Here is a 19749-nt window from a genome sequence, read left to right on the forward strand (position 1 = left end):
GCCATGTGTTATCAAGAATATTAAGCATTCTGGAACTAAATCTATATCACACATGGCTAGGTATATAGAAATAGCGAAAATAATTCCACTGAAGAAAGGCAATTAACCAATATCCATCGTATTTTCGTATGGACTACAGCTGACAAAGGTTTACTTTACCGACATCATCGCATTCGATGTTGCATGTACAATCAGTTCAAGCTACGCATTCAAGGGGAAAACGAGTTGGAGCGCGAGCTCGCCTCTTCAAATCTCATACAGTACGTTTGACCGAAGCGGTGTCAGCATCACCGATGGTCCCACGGTCATCGCATTCGAAGAGGCCACATACTCGCTTACGGCTTCGTCACCGGTCTCGACCAGTAAGTGCATGTATTATTAATCATGAGTTTAATGCGTTAAAGGAATAGTACATTTCCGCGGTTATCAAATGTATTGCATTTGCACTTTAAAAATATGTATGCATTAAATTTGATTGCATTTCGAAAATGGCCTATGGTAGACTGTTTGTTAATGCTGATCTTCCGCTGTATTACTCTTTTTTTTCGTTGTAGTCATGTGTAGTTGAGATGTATCTATAGTTTTTTTTTCTTCAATCCTGTTAGCTCATTGTAACTACATGTATGTCGCAGGGACAGATATTCTTGTAGGCAGTGATTTAGTAATGAAAAGAATAATACACGTATCAACAAATTGTCAGCTTACAATAGATTCAGTGGTCGGAGTGGGCAAGGCTAGAAAACAATCCAGGGGGAGACATTGTTCTTTTGTATGCCAGACGGGTTTTCCGGTAGAACGACCCCCCCCCCCCCCCCTCCCCCAATCTACTACTTACATCACTTTACATCACTTACATCATTTATGTTCCCGTTTGGTAAATGCTGCAAGAGCACGATGATTGTCTCCTCTCACCTTTCCAATCAGGTTCTCTCCCGACTGCTGTATGTGCCTCACCCGTGGCTCTGGGTGTCAGAGACAGGATGGTGGTAAAGGACTGTCAGATACAAGCTTCTTCAGAACCAAACCCAGAGGCTGCAGCCGCAAATGCTCGTCTTAATGGAGTTGGTAAGACCCCGATCTGCATAATCGATCTTCTCACTGGTCTTTCTTTCTTTAAAGACATCATTCCAGATTCTGTCCGTTGTTTATATTTAATAAGCACCCCCACCCTTCCCTCCCTTACAGGCAGCACACACAGAGCGTGATGTCTCCATTGATTGCGCGATCTCCGAAAATGCACCCGTCGAGAGTATAATTATAATAATAATAATAATAATAATAATAATAATAATAATAATGATGATCAAAATGGTGCTTCTAAAGCGCTTACCACTGAAGTCTCTAAGCGCAATGGAAGGACTGTCTCTGTTTTAGCGTTGATAGTGTGTTATTTGCTCAGCGGATTGTGCACGCAACACGGAAACAGTCCCATCCATATATCTGAAGAGATATTTTACCAGGTTTCAAGAGTCACACCGACTCTGGTGAAGGCTTCAGTGCATGCATGTCTGTATTTAAAGTTATATTTCAATTTTTGCAGTATACCAAGCATTTCTTTAATCACTATAAATAGTTCACCTATTTCATCTTGACCCATTTGAAGGTTGGAAAACTGAAGCCCGAGCAGGAGATTATCTCTACGATCGTTTCCTCAAAATCGATTTGGGACGCAGGGTGGCGTTATCGCGTCTGGATACGCAAGGAGGAGCAAGAGCCGCCACCGCAACCGAGGTCGCATTCGAAGGCGACATCGGAAAGTTCGAAGTTCTCTACAGCACCGATGATGTGGTCTACCGGAGAGCACTGGCTACCGACGGCACGTTCGAGGTTTGTTTGATAGTGCCGCTGCACACGAGGCGTTATTTTGCTGACGTAGGTCTGCGTCAGCAACGACTGGCGTGGTCTTGACGCGCTATTTGAGAGTGCTACATACAAACACTGAATGCAAATGAACCGTGCAAACATTGCCTTGCATTATTAAAGTATTTACGTTACTGCCTTTAAATACTTGAATGGCTTTATTTCTATTGCGTTATTACCTACGCTTGTAAAACCGATGAAGGCAATTTGTACGATCATGATTTAACGCAGTGTTTGACGCTTCCAATAAATATGAAGGCTCGTGTTTTATTGTTGGTGCAATTGAATTGAATTGAATTAATTTGTTCACCACCATTGAAACCATTGAGATAAAAGATAGATATATTATACAGTTATTGACTGGCAGGGGGTGTAATATAACATTATTTGGACTGCTGAAGGGAGTTATATTTCCCAAGTGGTTATATTTTCACAAAGCGCGCAGCGCTGAGGGAAAATATCAAAGACGTTTAAATATAATATGGTCACGAGGGAAAACATAACTCCCTTCAAGTCCAAAGACTGTTATTTACCCCCTGCCAGTCAATAACTGTTATATTAGATAGCCTTGGGGTTTTTTTTTTTGGGGGGGTCCATATATTTTTTTCCCGAAATTGTTTTCATTTTTTTTCTCGGGACAACCAACATTTTAGAAAAAGAAGTGCAAAAAAAAAGAATTGACTGAAAAATAATATTTCATGATAATTCAAGAAAAAAAAAACCCTAACAAAAAATTCTTACCAAGAAAAGCATTTTTGGGGGAGAAAAAAAAAACTGGAAAAAAAGAAGAAAAAAAATGAAAAAATAATTTCAAGGGGAAAAAAAAGTCATGAAAAAAAAATGACCCTCGGTAATGGTGTAATGTGTGTAATTGGTGACATACAGTCCTCAAGAGGGCGACATGCATTGATCAAAAATATATTCATTTCACCAGCAGGTTATATTATATTTAAACAAAATAGTTACATGTATAAGTAAACTTTTTGTCAAGAGTAAAACATTAAATGACTTTTTACAATGAGTTTGTGATCGATGGTAAAATAGAGTAGGAAATAGCACATAATGCTAGTTGTGCCTGACTCTCGTTATCTAAATTATGAACATTCTGATAAACTAACATCGAAAATGCAAATAAAACTAAATGTAAGAAATTAGGAACCCTATATTTCGGAATTATAAACCTCCTGGTGTTGAAAATCTGTGTTTCGGAATTACGAACCTTCGGAAACATGAGTACCTCCAATCTAAGATTGTGCCCGTACGTTTCTTTTCTAGATAGGGCATAGAAACAACCGGAAGAACATTTTCCCCTGACAATGTTTTCTCTGGAATATTATTTCTCTTCTTGGCTTACCGCGACTGAAATAACAACTTTAGATAAATTTTATGAAGGAAGTTTTGTCAAATGTTTGTTAAGAATGTGTGTAATAAATCGTTCCGAAAAAACGGAATATATTACATTGATATTTCCCTGTTTCATATTTTTTTTCATCTCCACTCTTATTCGGATTTAAACAGTTTGACCATTCGTCATCTTCAACACCGGATTATAATCGAATATCTGAGCACCATCTTCAGTCGCCGGTCGAAGCTCGTTACGTCATCATTCGTCTCACCGAGTACGACTTCACCAATGCGGGTCACCTCTATAATGTACTCCGAACCGAGTTATACGGCTGTGGCCTGCAGGCCATACAAACTGGTAAGCAGTGGCATAGAAAGGTCTTGGTTTTTAGCGGGCACACGTATCATGGGGGGGGGGGGGGGGGGTTCAGGGTCGGCCTTACTCGATGGACGAAATGTGAATTTACAAGGCCATCGATTGTGGGTGCGGGGGCATGTGTGTTACATAGAGGCAAATTGTAATTTTGAAAATACCAACATTTCGGAGTTCGGAGTACATAACAGAACTTAAAGTCACCTTTAGTCATGCCATAGCTCTACATGTACACATTTTCTATTGCTATAACAAATATGTTGCCGTTGGAGACATTTTTATTGGACATGAGTCTACATGACGAGAATATTATTAAAAGGCGTATTGCTTTGTTTGCCATTGATGTTATTGTTTCTTAGTTAATCAAACTTTAATGCTTTCTTTTGAAGAAGATGAAAAGTCCATGCGATAGAATTAGTATTACAATGCTTTAATCGCAGATGTTTGCAAGGAGACGACAGTGTCCCCCTCTCTGGATGACACTCGCGGTGTATTAATCCATAGCACTGATCAGGATGCCTTCATCTGCGACACAAAGACTCGCAGAAAGAGCGGCCTGCAGAGGGATCTTGACAGTCAGACACTTGTCATTAACAATAAGTGAGACATTTCACGTTTATTATTAACATTTCATTTGAGACACCAGAAGGCAAGCTTTAGCTCAACTGATAGATCTATTAATCAGAGATGTGAAAATATTTTTTTTTCTTTTTTAAGCGATTTTACTTTTGGAAATACATGTTGAAAACTGATTTTAAAAAGTTTGTGTTATATAAAATGGTGGTATTTTATTCCTTTGAATTACTCCTCTATTTCGTAATTATTTTACTGCAATACGATTACTATCTGAATTAATGTAACTTTTCCCTTAAGTGTAAAACAAGAGATGTTTACCTTATACAATGTAGTTATGTTCAAGTTAATAAAGTAATCAACAGTTTTGAGGGCCAATCTACTAGATATTTGCCATGGATGAAATTAAATTGATAAACAAGAAAAGGCAAATTTGAAGGATATAAGACGGAACGTTTTTGAACAAATTTTTGTGTAATGAAAAGTGACTCTTTGAGCGTATCAACATACCTATGATTTAACTATACATGTATGCATTGTTATATGAAGAGACCTTTTTATTAATATATATACTCATGTTTATCTCCAGAACCTCTGGGCTCTGGTTATGAATTATTTATGCCGTAAAGGCATATCTATAGATAGAATCCACTCTGCATACATTAGCTGTTTCTATGTCTAGCAATCCTCTGACAAGCTTTTGAGTTGTCAAGGGAAACCTTTCTTCAAGAAGCATGCATATTAGTAAACTGGTCTTTTCTGATTTCATCAGCCACCTATGAAGCTTGTGATGATTTCCTCTGATCAAGTCAATATAATAACACTTCTTTCCTCTACATAGACTCCCAGACACTGTTTGTAGCATCAAGAGAGCCGCCCCTTCATCTCAGTGGTCAGGTAAGCATATCACATTTTCAAATCACATAGAGATACTTTTTCTACATAATAATGTATATGTGTCCCAATTTTCGGGAGGCACTCGTTTTCCAAAGGGGCGTTTTACCCGAGGTTCATAATTCCGGAAGTGAAATAGGGTTGATAATTCCGACGGTTCATAAGGTTCTTATATAAAATAGAGTTTATAATTTTTTTTTAAAGTTTCACGGTGCGAAATGAAAGATCAACAATAATGAACCACATTACTATGACGATATTACATTTTTGCAGTTCACGAATGCTTCTTTATCTTGCCGCTAAAAGGCTGTCCCTAACCAATCGGTAAATGTTCATGTCGTAACAATGTATAGTTTGACAGAATTTCAACTTCTTTTAACGCTTATCAAAAGTAGAAGACCATATCTATGACACAAATAAATGTTTAAAAACCAACATTCAAATATCTCTTTTATTGCAAACAGTCTTACCCGACCAAGTGCGACAAGTGATCGGTTACGCTGCGGCAGACGACACCCTCTACGCCATAGGGCGCGATTCGTCGGCCGTATACTACATGAAGAGTACAGATGACGGGTTGTCTTGGACACCCATTCCTCCCAGTGAGTGGCAGGCGGCCGTTATCACAACGAACGTAACCAAAGTGCCCCTGGAGTCTGCAGACGATCCTATCTTCAGTACGATTTTATCCGCGGATCCCGACCAGTTAGGTAAGATAGGGCCCGAGAGGCGATCATGACTTGAATGATAAGTGGCTGATCAATGATTCTTTAGGAGTGGAGAAGGGGGGGGGGGCAAAGTAAAAAGCTGTGACAAGATTAAGAAAAACTAATAAAAAGATTATCACATTTTAAGTACATTTTGAGGTCGAAAATTGCTGCCACAATGTTGTACATAAAGTGGGACCGCACTACTTGCGCCCTCTTAACAGCCAACAATGACTAAGCGGTACATGTTGATCCCCATGGTCCCCTTTTTATTATGTTAATTGAGAGCTGATTTGATGAGATAACCACCTGCCAGTGACCACGTAGGGAGGTCTAATCCCTCCTGGTCAAACTAGTGCAAATATGCTTTAAAGTATGTTTAGCCCTTTTTTATGCCTAATTTGATTTTGGCACCATGCTTCCTGGAACCACCCAATAAACGGCAGTGTATACATATTGTTTTTAAATAATACCTAATCAAACAAACCGACACAAAAGAGAAAATTCAAATTCAGGTAGAAATATGCTCTCTTAAAGAAAAACAAAATCTGCACAAATGAGAGAGAGAAAAAACAGACTAAATCCGACCGTACTAGCATTCCCGTTATTCACATCATCTACTTTTTTCCACATTTGTAGCAGTGTCATATATTTGAAAGATTCTTATGGAGAAGAAAATGATTGATGACTGTCACACATCTCTCTAGATGTATGCAAATTAACAGTGTCACTGGATGGGGGGGGGGGGGGTAGGGGGTAGGGTGTGAAGGGGATCCTATCATCTTGTCACTCTTGTTTCATTTCTCTCTTTGTTTCACATTTTCTTTTCTTTTAAATATTTTTCACCATGCAATGGGTGGGGGAAAGTGATCTCTATCTATGATACTGTCTACTTATGACTTTAATTAAGCATACCAAACTGATTATTTATTGTTTTTCCTTCTTTTGCAGTTCGCTTTGATGGTATTTACTCTGATGATGGCACCACCCAAACCAAATGGGTTGGGTGGAACCAGTGTTGTCAGAAGGACTGCTATCTGGAGGGCAACACCATCTGTTAGTCGAGAGACTATGGACACATCATCATCTACAGACATCATCACATCAATGTCTTAAAATCTACATCTACCATTTCTTACCCTTGTCTGCATCTTGTATTTCAATTATATATCAGATCTCGTGCTGTGCCAGAGAATTTTGTGAGAAGCAGCAAGTCTCATTAAATAATTTATGTTGGTTAGTTTTTTAAGAGTTCCTAAAATGTCTGAGGTATATAATTTGATATCTTCCCTGTATGTGTATACAATGCTATAAATGGTGGATTTTTCAACTACATACATGTTTAGGGGGGTATACAGAACGTAAATGCCCTAATAATGGCAAGATAAATACATTATGCCTGGATGATGAGCAGCATCAGTCAGTATGTGATACATCTGCAGGACGGGACTTATATTTTTAGTGCAATAAAGAAGTACCATATGGTACCACCCTCTTATGCATCTTTATTTTAGCTTCAATGTGCATTGGTAAGTGACTGTATGAAAGCACAGATATGTTTCAACCCTTTTATTCTCACATTCAACATTAAAATGAAATTGTGTTTGCGGTAAGAAGAGACTTTGTAAATATGCTAAATACACTAGAAAGCCAAATGATCAAGTACCAACTTGGCTTCAAAGCTGTTGTATTCTTTGTTGTATTTTAATGGCCAGATGAACTTTGTGTTCTTTACAAAAAGATTCATTAGTTTTTGTTTTTTAATGTGTTACATCATTGTTTTTATTTTGACTCAAGTATCTACGTTTTGAATACAGTGACACTATAGGGCAGTATGTATATCAACCATTCTAAATGGCAGAGTACAGAATGTCACAAAATCACAGCTATATTTTTAGAAACAGAGAAAATGCATACATAGTGTTCCAGCTGTAATATATGTACATAATTGTAAGATTAGCTTTAATATCTGATAACAAAATGGTAGAAACATTAAGACATTTTCATCAAACTGTGACACTGAATAAAAACAATCAAATGGACACGGTCTTGCAAAGAGTTTGGCATTTTATTTACAAATAGTGCTGAGCATATAAAGTATATATGTATATAAACATCTATCAGACTTCGAGCCAAGTTAACACATTATGTTTAAGATGAACAAAAACACATAAAAAGAGTAAAAAGCATATAGATTAAATCATGATAAGATAATTATTAAAGATGTGTATAGAGATTGGTTGGAATAGAATTGTACATATTGTTGTTTGTATGTAAATCCAATGTAGACTGATATGTACCACTGTCTTTCATTCTACCTATTTGATTACAACACCTTGGAATTATGTCTTTCAATTTTTTAGATAATATTCTAAAAGATCTTTCAAATGGAATTTAGAAGGGACAAAAAAGAAAGATGGAACAAAACAGATTATTCACTGTGGTACTTTCAAACCTTTGCAGACTAATTATTGCTAATCACATTGCCAAGATGCTTTGTCTGGCAAATTGATTTTAAAAAGTAAATCTTTTTTTGCAAGAGTTATTAATCTGCAATGCAGTGTATTTTAAAAGTAAAATAATGGGACATGCAGCTTGAATGATGAGAAACAAAAATCATTAATGTGTTTCTTCATATCAAGAGCTCCTTTTACGTTTAATGAAACATAAGATGAACTGATATAATGCAAAAATGTAACCTGAAATCATATAAAATTGCTGTGATATACATCTACAGGTGCATGCATATATGAGCTACACAAATTGTATGAATGTTCTGTATGACACCTTTCCAATTTTACCTTTAACATTTGAAAAACATATCAAATTTCCCCTCAAACATTTCTAGATACATGTATGTTGAACAGAATAATGTTCTTATGTATTTATTTCTGCAATGTTGTACTAGAAGGAATGAACTAGGTTAATACACTGTCTTTGAAAATGAAAAGAAAACTAAAAGATTTTACTTTTGGAAGACCACTTTAACATACATGTATAATTCATTTGTTGTAATCCAATCAAACAAAATATTAAGAGCAAGATGGATGAGGCAAAATGTAGTGAAGACCAAAACAAGACTTTTTCCTTCTTCATTTTGTAATCCAACAATATGGATTTCTTCGGTATAAATGGTGATAAATCAACCTAACTTTAAAATCACATTTGCTCAATCTTGCATTTAAAAAAGGACCAGAATGCACAATCGACGGAAATACTTTATAACAGATTTCGTACAACTCTTTCTAGTTTCTACAGGTACACAGAGATGTATTAAGAGTCAAAGTCAAAGTTAAATATATCTTTTGTAAATATAAATTTGATTATTATGATACTATGTCAGAAATCTACATTTTATGTACAATAGCTACTAGTAAAGAGTGCCTAACAATAAAACGAGAACAAATGTAGTGAAGCCACTCCTTTGTACACAACAATCTTTTCTTTCTGTCTTTGAGTTACATTCCAAGCAAGTAATGAGATCTGAGAGTAAGGATTATTAATTGACAGCATTCATGGAATTTGTATTAATTATGATGGGCTGAATAGTCTATTGAAGGCAATAAAAGCATTTACTACTATTACTACATACAGAGTTAAGGGGAGACTAGAGAGTGAGAGAGAGGAAAAAAAGCAAGGGCGAAAAAGACAAAGAGTGAGAAAGAGGAAGAGAGAGAGAGAGAGAGAGAGGTGAAGAGAAACAGAGACACACACTAAAGAGGCACATAGAGAGAGAGAGAAGAGAAGAGAAAGAGTAATTTCATAGTATTATGTTCTGATGATTTGCCACAGATTCATACACCAATTCTACATGTAAAGATTCAACTCTGTCAGAAATCTCAAGTAATTCATTAGTCTCAGTAAATTGCATGTATGCATATTGTATCTACATGTCTGTAATTTTCATCTATGATTTGAAACAATGCAGACCTTCAATAATAAACAATGAGTTGAAAAGCAAAATAGCATCGTAATAGATCAAATTTTTAATCAGTGATATTACAAGTACAGTGCTGTAAAGATCTTGTATATGATGCTGTTACAGTGCAGTATTAAACGATTGTGTAACTAATGTTACTTTACAGAATGCTCCATTGCAATGACCTACATGTAGCTGTTTCATACTACCTCTACTTGTGTGAATGTGACACACTAAATAGCATTCAATAGCCTCTTTATACTTCATGTATCCTCAAACATAATGATCAGAAGCGTTGCATCAATCCAATTCAAAATGTTTCTTTGGGAACAAGAGACACAGAAAATAAAAAAACAGACCAGTTTTATACAACCTGTGATCAATCTCAGCTTCCATAAATCTATGTCACAGCCAATCAAATGCAATGCTTTCAGTGGCTTATATCAGTTATTGTATCTTGGTATGCATGACAAGTTTTCTGAAACATGGGCCAGGAGAGGAAGGTCGTCAGCTCTCCAAGGTTCTCCAGAATTGCAACCTGACCTTGAGAAGGACTTGATCTCAAAAGCTCTCACTGCAAGAGGCATCACTGTCAGAATCATTAGCCTTACCTCCACCGCTCTCCTGAATCATAAATTAAAAAACAAAAGATGTTTGAATAACGCAATTACAGAGACTCAAGGGCAATTTCAATACATTACTGGATTGCTTTTAGAAATAATGTTCTGATTCAGTGATATGTCTCTGTAATGTTCACACATTTCAAAAGCTTATGCACAAGGCTAAAAAAATTGCCTTATTTTTATATTTGAAGGTCTATGCAACCTCGCTGTATTTACCATGTAGTGTATTAATCAAAAGTAATCCAAGCACTTCACATATAAAATATTTCTATATGTATCTAATACTACATAGCCAATCTTTAGGAGCAATCAGGTTGGATATCTTGCCCATGCATTTCTACTGGAGAGGAGAGGGAGGATGGATTGGAAGAATGAATCTTTTCTTACCTCTTTCTCTTCATCACTATCATCTGATGATTCTAGTCTGCTTGCTGCTCCCTCCTCTTCATCACTATCATCTTCCCTAGTTACCTGAGATGGAATCTCCTCTCCCTATCAACAACAAAATGAGGAAATGAGTAAATAATAAAGATTATATACCTCACTTAAGTAATCCAGCAATCTGATTGGTCGAAATTGCATTCATAAACTTTAACTGTTCCCGAAAATTCCCGGTAACCATGGTTAAAAAACAGTTCAAAATCCCAATAACCATGGTTATTGGGAAAATAGGTCAGTCTCCATGGTTACCCCATAGGTTTACATGTTAAAAAATGGTCTGAGCGAGCGAGGATGTGCGAAGAATTGGTCGGTAATTTCAATACAATTGAATCTCGATCGATCTTACCGACAATTTTATCTTGCATTGTTGACATGAAGACGAAAATAAACTTCCAAAAACAAAAAAAACAACATCTGCCGATAGATCTTGATCTAAGTTCGTGCCAATATGCATTGCAAAAGTAAAAGAAGGGCCCGTTTAATGGAGCAGCGGCGAAGCATCGACCACGCGAAGCCGTTTTCAATTCATTTTAATGTATATATTGAAGAAAACTACTGTGCATGGTGACATAGCGCGCTGGCCGAGCGGTTTGAGGCGCTGACTGTACTCTCATCACCATTTGTACGCAAGAGTTCGAATCCCATCTTCGACAAAAGTTTTTTTTTTTTTTTTGGCATATAAAAGTATTAATGACTGCTTTAATATTCGAGAAATAGTTGTTTTTATACGCTCTCGGAAAGGTTACAATTGGGCTATTCCCCTCGGCACGCCTCGGGTAATAGCACAATTCTAACCTTCCCTTGAGCGTATAAAAACAACTATTTCTCTCAAAGCAGTCATTAATACTATATTGCAACATTTTTTAACTATCATGGCTTTCACAAATCCTTCACAAATATTGTTATGAGTCTTGAACATAATTGAAGTAAGCCTTTAACAAAGTCAGCATAAGCTATCATTTGTTTTGAATGGAATGTCATATTGCTACAAGGATTCTATGTATGAAAAACATGATATCATACACTCTGGTAGATGAAGGAATATAATACATACAATTTCATGTTAACATCTCTATCACATATCAAGCAAAATGTCCACTCCCAGATGCTGAAAAATGAAAATCATTTCAGATCTTCAATGCTCATGCAATTGCAACTCTAAGAGCTCTGAAACTGTCAATTCTATACAATGAAAATCATTAAAATCTTTAAAATGTCAGAAATTGGGAAGTTTTACATGAAATATTAGACAGACTCGATATAGTCTATTTTACAAAAAATGAAAATCACCTCACATTATTTACAACCCTGCAATTGGCAACACTTCTCTCACCTTGAGATCTCTATTCTTGAGGTTTCCTACCCAGAATGCCTCATGACAGTTATGTAAGGTGAGCATGACTTTGACCCTATAGACGAACTGCTCCAGGAGGCGCTTCATTTGAGGCACATGAGTGGTCAGTGCAATGTCCTTGGCCACCTGCGGTCAAAAATCGTTGTCACATTGATTAATCGTTTTAAAACTCTCACGCAGACAAACACAGACAAAAACCTAAAAAACTAGTTCCATAAATCAGAAATTTATTTTCCAGCTTTTCCAGAACTTTGTCAAAATCCTATTAATGTTTAATGTGCCAAAATTGGATAGCAAACTAGAAAGTAAACTAAAATCAGAATATCTCCCACACTGTCGATGTTACTCATGTAATGAAGTGCCAAAAAAAAGGACTGATGAATGAACTATAGCACAGAATTGGCCATGTATGCAACAATTTATTAAACCAATTAGTGAATCCAGTTTTACTACCAGTGCAAGTTTACAACTTGTGTTTTGGCAGCTTAAGGGTTAATGTGCCCACTTTATGTTTCCTCATTTTATTATGACGTTCCTCACCGTTACAGGGTCATTACGTTTCCCAAACGTTGTGTTCCTCAGTCCATATTCTCCATCTTTCCTATGCTAACCTCATGCTGATTTTCCTAAAGCAAGTTTATGTTTATGTTTACTAGAGTTAAAGCAAAGAAAAACTAGTAACCCCCCCCCCCCCCTCTCCATTAGCGGATTGATTTGAGGGCATTTTGGGGCATACCCTCTGAACGATAAAAAAAACTTGACAATGAAATTGAAAAATGACCTTCGAGTGTCTAGATATATAGTGTAGATAATTGTTTATGTTTACTAGGTTTAGGGCAAAGAAAAGCCAGCATACACCCCCCTCCCTTAACTGATTAATTGGGGGCACCCCCTCTCTCTGAATGATAACCCAGAGAAGGACATAGATAGTGACCTTTGAGTGGCTACAGATGTGTTGGAGATATCTGGTGCTTTGCTGAAGCATCTTAAGCAGGGCTTGGACATCATCCTTCTCAGTCCTGAAGAGTTTATCAAGCAGAGGCATGCCGTGTCTCAGGAAGATATCCAGGAACATCCGACCATACTGGAAAGACAAGGACAATCAAACATGTGATATCATACAAAACAAAGAGAGAAGCAAATCATGCAGGAGGAGCGATAGCTCAGTCAGTAGAGCAGTGGTCTCGTAATCCGGTGACCCGGGTTCGAAACCAAGTCGATGCGCTCGTGCCCTTTGGTTAGGCATTAATCTTCACTACCAGGTCCCTCGGAGAGGACCTAAAGCTGTCGGCCGTCTGGTTGCTTACTTACAAGCATTAATGCTTTCTGAGCAGTCAGGTAAATAACCATCAACCCGTCAAACCATCAGTGATTGGTTACCATTCCATACTAATATTCATCATTACAGCATACAGCATTTTAAGCCAACTACTTGCATATTCTCAAAATCGATCATGCACATTTCAGCTTCTTTGACATGCATCTTAATGACCATGGATTGTGAGCAATGGCATCAAATACTTAAGTTTAACTTTAAGTTCCATTGAAATCCCCTTTCTATCCATCATAATTATAAGAGGTGATATAAAAGTTCATATTCAAATTCCTCTTCACAAGACTAGAGATGATTTGTTCTGAGTCCTTACCTTGAGAAGCGTCTTGATGTTGTTCCTAAGGTCAAACGTCTTGATAGTGTTGACCAGAGCCGAGTACACCTTGACCGCCAATCTCCAGCGGTCAAAGGTCTCACCTTGGACATCAGGTGATGCCCTCATGGAAGGCTGGAACTGCTGGGCACAGGACACCAACTCCTTCAGCATCACATGGTAGTAACAGCTCAGGGTGTTCCTGACCAAGCAATCATTAGCAAATCAAAAGTAGATATTAGTAAGTATAAGGGTAGTGGGGAGATGCAGCGAAACCTGTCTATAAAAACATCTACAGGTCTGTCTAAACCTGTCTATAAAGACCTCTACAGGTCTGTCTAAGCCTACCTATAAACACCTCTAAAGGGAGACAAGAACTTTGGTCGTTAAAAAGCAGAAGGCTTTAATGTACTGGTTACTTTAGGACAGGTTTCTATGAGAAACACTGTTCCAGGGAAACAAAAGCTATATAGGGTTAACCCTCACTCTATAAATATCTTTGATGAAATAGATCCGAGAGCTAATATTGCTGCAGCGCATCTTGGATCACCCTGTAGGTGCCTGTACAGAAGAGAGCACACGTCACATTCTTGTCCGAAGTATCAAGCTGTGAGAGGACTTCCATACTCTAATCCTAATCCTAATCTAAAAGCCTATTGCACCCTAAACATAACCCATTATCCTAGGCAAAATAAATCCCGGAGCAATTTTTGCTACAGCGAATGTGTGTACCTGTTGAGGGTAGGGAAGAGAGCGGATGCTATGTTCTTATCTGAAGGATCAAGTTCAGGTAGAGCTTCTGTACACAACATCTCAATGGCGCTCAGTGAGTCTTCGCAGTGATGAAGATATATCCTGCAACAACAACAAAAACAAAATGGCTGCTTGTCAGAGCTACCTTGATAAGATGTTCTAGCATTCAAGAAAAAAGTAATGTCTTGCCAAAGGATATTGGTGCCATGGCAGGGATTTAGACCTAATAATATTAAAGCTTTAGTCCTGGGATTTATCCACTACAAGAGGACATGATAACTAGCATTAATTATAGAAATTATGTGCTTGTGTAAATATGGGAAATATTGGAAATAAATTAGAGGAAACAAAATAAAAATAGAAGAAACACCAATAGAAATGAGGAAAGATATGCACTCTAAACTAGTAATGTCATACTCCCATCAGGTTTCTGATGATCTCTAACTCCAAAAAATGAGGAGGAAGAGGATTATATTACAAACATATTACAAAAATGATTCCGCTATAAACTCTAGAAATTTCAGAGACATTTGTACATTTACAAATTTACAAACTAAGACTATACATAATCATACAATCATTATTCCTTTCAATTCAAATGTTAGCTCGATGCCTGGCGAAAAATAATAATTATATGTGATAGGTCAAATAATTTTATGTCCAGAGCTGTTTAGTCTAGCCACACTTTTCTTAAAGTGGGGTTAGTGGTGTTTTGTTTGATCATTTGTACTTACTCAATGACTGTCTGGAGAAGCTCGTTGTGTTTGGCACCTTTCTCTCTTACACTGTCTTCATCCAACCAATCTCTTTTCAATAAAGATTCAGCAAGGGTTGCTATGGTTACAACATCGGGAGAAAGCATAGAACCAAAAATTAGTTTCTGAATTTTAAAAATGAAAGGATTGTCTTACTATTAAAGGACTAGTTCTTAGAAAGATATATTCAGCATAGTTGCAGAGTGAATCAATGAATGAATTTAAAGAAAACCTCTAGTTTTTGTTCCTATCATTACAAATCAAACAGTAAATTTTGTATTGCCTGGGCTGAAGGTCCTTAAGATTTTTTACCCCTAACCCCACCTGGCATCCTCAATCCTTCCCTCTCTCCAATCTATGCAGTGATATTACCCCCCATAATGTTACTGTACCCAGATTTGAATGGGATTCTCTCATTTCTGACCCGTTCATATATATTCATTTGCAGGATATAAGTTGGTCTAATGGTCAGTGGTCCATCTGTTTGAGACTGAGCCAAGGCCTTGGCTTGTGATATTTGAGGTCATTCCCAACACATTAATAATCAGATCTCATCAATTGCACATCGTTCAAAACCCAAATACACAAAAAAGCCTCAAAACCCCCAAAACATCCCAAGTTTAAGAGCAACTGCCCCCTGTTTCTTCATCATCTGCCCTTCCAAGAACGAAAAGGGTTATCTTACCTATCTTCTTGTTGGCAGCCGGTGTAGAACCCTTGGTGTTGATACTGACCATGACTTTCATGATAGTCACACCGGTGGCAAGATTAGGCACCGTCCCGGAGAAGTTCTCAATGTAATGAGCAGCATGTCTAGTAGCAAGAAATAAATTAAGTTTATAAATATTAGGGGTCCATTTAAAATGAAGCATTTAAAGTGCATCATTAAAATCAATTTTAAATAAGACACCGTTCATAAACACCCTGTTAGTAATGATGAAGGAAATTTCATTTTGATTTTATTTACTGGTAACACATTAAATATAAATATTTGTAACAACCCATATTCCGGTTATAGCTACATGTTTCTCATGCTTATTTCTCAATGGTTTAATATGCATTTAAAACAGGTTTAGAATAAAAAGGTAAATCACTGAAAGAGGTGGACTACCTGCATTTTGCACAGATGATAACAATCCTTCTTTTTCATGAAAAAGTTTACTAGTCTCTTTGTATCTCTCTCAAACATGCTCTCACAATATTTACATCAATTATATTGCTTAGCCCTCCTCATCGATTCACTTCCTTACTTGAGAGATTGCTGGAAGGTGAACGAGGTTTTGCCCGCATCAGCAATACGAGAGCTCAGGGTGGCCATGGCTTCCTCAAAGATAGACTGATTCTCAGACGATACAAAGCCACTCCTGATTATAAAACAGAGAGGAAAGGGTTATCATCATCATTCATTGGCAGTAACATTACATATTACTTACTGGGAGGGAGGGAGGTAGAAAGGAGGGAGGGAAGGAGGGAGTGGAGGAAGGGGGAATAGAGAGGGAGAGAGACAGAGAGAGAGAGAGACAGAGAGAGAGAGAGAGAGAGAGAAGAGAGACGAGGGATTTGGGAGAGGGAGGAGAGGGAAAAAGGGGAACAGGGAAATAAGGGAACAGGAGGAGTCAAGAAGATGTAAAGAGTAGAAGAGAGGAATTAAATAACCACAAAGGGCAAATATAGAATAGTATACCGTTCTATAATTTTTGACAAATCCAATAACATATTTAATTGAACAGAAAGGAAGTCATTACCAAGAGAAGATAGAAAGAAGAGCTTTGAGTAAGAGATGCAGACATCTTCCCATCTGATGAGCCTCTTCTGTGTTCCAACCTGGACCATCAATCATCCCATCATTCTCAGCCATTAAAGCCTGTTAGGAAGAGAGTGTCGGAATGTTTCATTAAAGAGCAAGTTCACTCCAAAAATGACTTACTTTCAATAGAGGCAGAAAAATCAGACAAACCAATCACAAAAACTTGGTCTTTAACTTCAAGTTAATCTTATAAAAGGATTAACATGATGTGCTGTATATTTGAGCTAAGAAGAGTTAGTTCTTTCTTTTAGAAAACAGTACATGGACTGCAATGTCTTTTACCGTAGAATATAATTCGGCCCAATCAAACAATAATTGAAATATTTTAACTCACTGTTCGGCTTTCTTCTTGGCAGTTAAACATAAGTTAAAGATACAGAAGGAGTTATGATGCAATGTTTATTCTCTGTTTTAAATATTTAAGAAAAATTATTATTCAGACTCACATCAACATTATTCAAAATAAATGTGTTTTTTTTACTAAAAAAGTAATATTTTTTTCATTTAAGTGACTTCATCTCAGAAAAAGAATATCTCCTTGCTAGGGCTTATGAACTGATATTTTCAAAATTTCTCCCCCCCCCCCCCCCGAAAAAAAAAAAATTATGACAGAGAGCTTATTACCATGATCAAGACTGAGCTTATAACAAAGTCAAGTCAAACTATTTTATTTGGAATAAGACGAGTCTTGTCATAGATTTGACTTTCCCTCATTCCTATACAAGTAGTCCAGAACCAGCCATTCCTGTTAGCAATAGGTTTCTACAGCAATACATGTATGCTGGATTCTGACCTGAAAGAAACCGCTGGTTGCTTCTAGATGTTGGCACAGTGAGGGCAGCATTTTGATGGCCTTCTTAGCCACCTGTCGTGGGGTCAGCTGGTCCAGGTGCGAGAAACCAATAGTCTTGTCCCATTTGACCTTTCATATCAAAGTGAACATTAAAATAAGGGAAATTTTATATGAATACACAGTGCAAATAATTGTTCCCATTTCTGGAATTCAGTTACACAATATATCCAATTTATTTTCCAGGATAATTTAAAGTATCGTTCAAACTCATGCAAAGTATTGGTAAGCAATTTTGAACTAGATGGAACTTCGACTGCGCGCAGTCGAAAGTGATGCCTCCGCCATAGAGCCATTTCATAAACCAAAACAGAGCAATTTTTCAAATTCAAGTTGATTCTAATCCATCAACAGGTTCTTGTGATTACAAGCTATTTTTCATAAACATGTTTGACCCTTTGATCTTTGACCTTAGACCTCATGACCCTAAAATCTAATCAGTTTGTTGGCTCTGCAAGATACATACATGACCCAAGTCTGGCGGGAATTCATCAATTGGTTCCTGAGATAAGGCGATCACAAGCTATTTTTGCATACATAATGAGCCCTGTGACCTTTGACCTTGGATCTCGTGACCCCCAAATCTAATCAGTTCTTTGGCCTTGCAAGATACATACATGACCCAAGTTTGGCGGGAATCCATTGACTGGTTTTTTAGATAACGCGATCACGAGCTATTATTGAATACATAATGAGCCCTGTGACCTTTGACCTTGGATCTCGTGACCCCAAAATCTAATCAGTTCATTGGCCTTGCAATATACATACATGACCCAAGTTTGGCGGGAATCCATTGACTGTTTTTTTAGATAATGCGATCACGAGCTATTATTGAATACATAATGAGCCCTGTGACCTTTGACCTTGGATCTCGTGACCCCAAAATCTAATCAGTTCATTAGCCCTGCAAGATACATACATGGCCCCAGTTTGGCGGGAATCTAACGTGATCACGAGAACGGGACGTCCGTCCAGATGGACGGACGGACGTACGAACGTACGGACGGTTGGACAATCCCAAAACATAATGCCTCCGGCTACTTTGTAGCGGAGGCATAAAAAGAAATCTTCTGTAAGATTTTTCTTGCCTTAGATACAAGCAATATTAAGCTGCTATAAAGATTTATTTTTCTCCCGAAGTTGAATAATACAGAAGTGATTGTTTGTGTATTATAATTCAAAGAGCAGCAGAGAGCTTTCCTCTCATTTATAGACACTTAAATGCATTAACAAATAATCCAAATATGAGTATCTTGCAAATGTACATGCATCTTTTGTTAAAAGTACGATGAGACGAGACTTTATACAATATGTTGCGTTCAATTCCTTTTTGCTACCATTACTTTGTATCAACTTTGAAAATTCTGTTATCTCATTTTTGTTTAAGATGATTTGTATCATTCTCACCTTAAGAAAGGTTCTTCTTCCAAGCGAAGCAGGAAGGGCGTGATCCAGCTTACTGTTAAGGTCCTGGAGGAGGAAGTGTAACTCACAAGGCTGAAGCTGCAGAACATGCACCTCCTATGGGGGAAAAAGAAATCATGGTTTAGCACAGACTACAAGATTGTTCTTTTGACCCTTTTCAGTGTGAGACGAAATGCACTCACAAAAATGAAATATTTTGAAAGCAAAACAGAATTACAGGAACAGATATCCATCAATAAACAGCCTTGGATGAAAGGATACACCTGCTTTTCATTTGAGAAGTAATTATGGCATGAGATTAGACAAAAAGAGTAGACAAAAAGTTCTAGCCACCTTACTAACCTGCCAAGGCAACGTTTGAGGTATGTCTAGTTGTCCCGTATTCTTTGGTGCAGTAGAGTCCTTGTTAATTTAATACAGTTTAT

The 19749-nt window shown here is 37.3% G+C and overlaps 2 protein-coding genes across 2 annotated transcripts in view; one reads left to right on the plus strand and one right to left on the minus strand.

Annotated features, from left to right (window-relative positions):
- Nucleotides 1–8178, plus strand: part of LOC584274 — a 35661-nt gene extending 27483 nt beyond the window's left edge. Inside the window, exons 21-28 of the mRNA XM_784139.4 lie at nucleotides 140–362; nucleotides 925–1065; nucleotides 1604–1827; nucleotides 3379–3562; nucleotides 4018–4177; nucleotides 4992–5047; nucleotides 5509–5754; nucleotides 6703–8178. Coding sequence (XP_789232.3) covers nucleotides 140–362; nucleotides 925–1065; nucleotides 1604–1827; nucleotides 3379–3562; nucleotides 4018–4177; nucleotides 4992–5047; nucleotides 5509–5754; nucleotides 6703–6812 — 1344 coding nt within the window. The 3' untranslated portion in view covers nucleotides 6813–8178. The remainder of the gene's footprint in view (nucleotides 1–139; nucleotides 363–924; nucleotides 1066–1603; nucleotides 1828–3378; nucleotides 3563–4017; nucleotides 4178–4991; nucleotides 5048–5508; nucleotides 5755–6702) is intronic.
- Nucleotides 8179–9425: 1247 nt separating this feature from the next.
- LOC755314 (Fanconi anemia group D2 protein) overlaps nucleotides 9426–19749 on the minus strand; it is a 29350-nt gene continuing 19026 nt past the window's right edge. The window contains exons 27-38 of the mRNA XM_030972218.1: nucleotides 19307–19420; nucleotides 17843–17971; nucleotides 16988–17106; nucleotides 16493–16606; nucleotides 15928–16055; nucleotides 15222–15321; nucleotides 14467–14589; nucleotides 13735–13936; nucleotides 13023–13172; nucleotides 12068–12214; nucleotides 10681–10785; nucleotides 9426–10294 (exon numbers count right to left, since the gene is read on the minus strand). Coding sequence (XP_030828078.1) covers nucleotides 10232–10294; nucleotides 10681–10785; nucleotides 12068–12214; nucleotides 13023–13172; nucleotides 13735–13936; nucleotides 14467–14589; nucleotides 15222–15321; nucleotides 15928–16055; nucleotides 16493–16606; nucleotides 16988–17106; nucleotides 17843–17971; nucleotides 19307–19420 — 1494 coding nt within the window. The 3' untranslated portion in view covers nucleotides 9426–10231. The remainder of the gene's footprint in view (nucleotides 10295–10680; nucleotides 10786–12067; nucleotides 12215–13022; nucleotides 13173–13734; nucleotides 13937–14466; nucleotides 14590–15221; nucleotides 15322–15927; nucleotides 16056–16492; nucleotides 16607–16987; nucleotides 17107–17842; nucleotides 17972–19306; nucleotides 19421–19749) is intronic.

This window comes from Strongylocentrotus purpuratus, unplaced genomic scaffold, assembly GCF_000002235.5.
Source record: "Strongylocentrotus purpuratus isolate Spur 01 unplaced genomic scaffold, Spur_5.0 spur5_scaffold_6, whole genome shotgun sequence".
Lineage (NCBI taxonomy): Eukaryota > Metazoa > Echinodermata > Echinoidea > Camarodonta > Strongylocentrotidae > Strongylocentrotus > Strongylocentrotus purpuratus.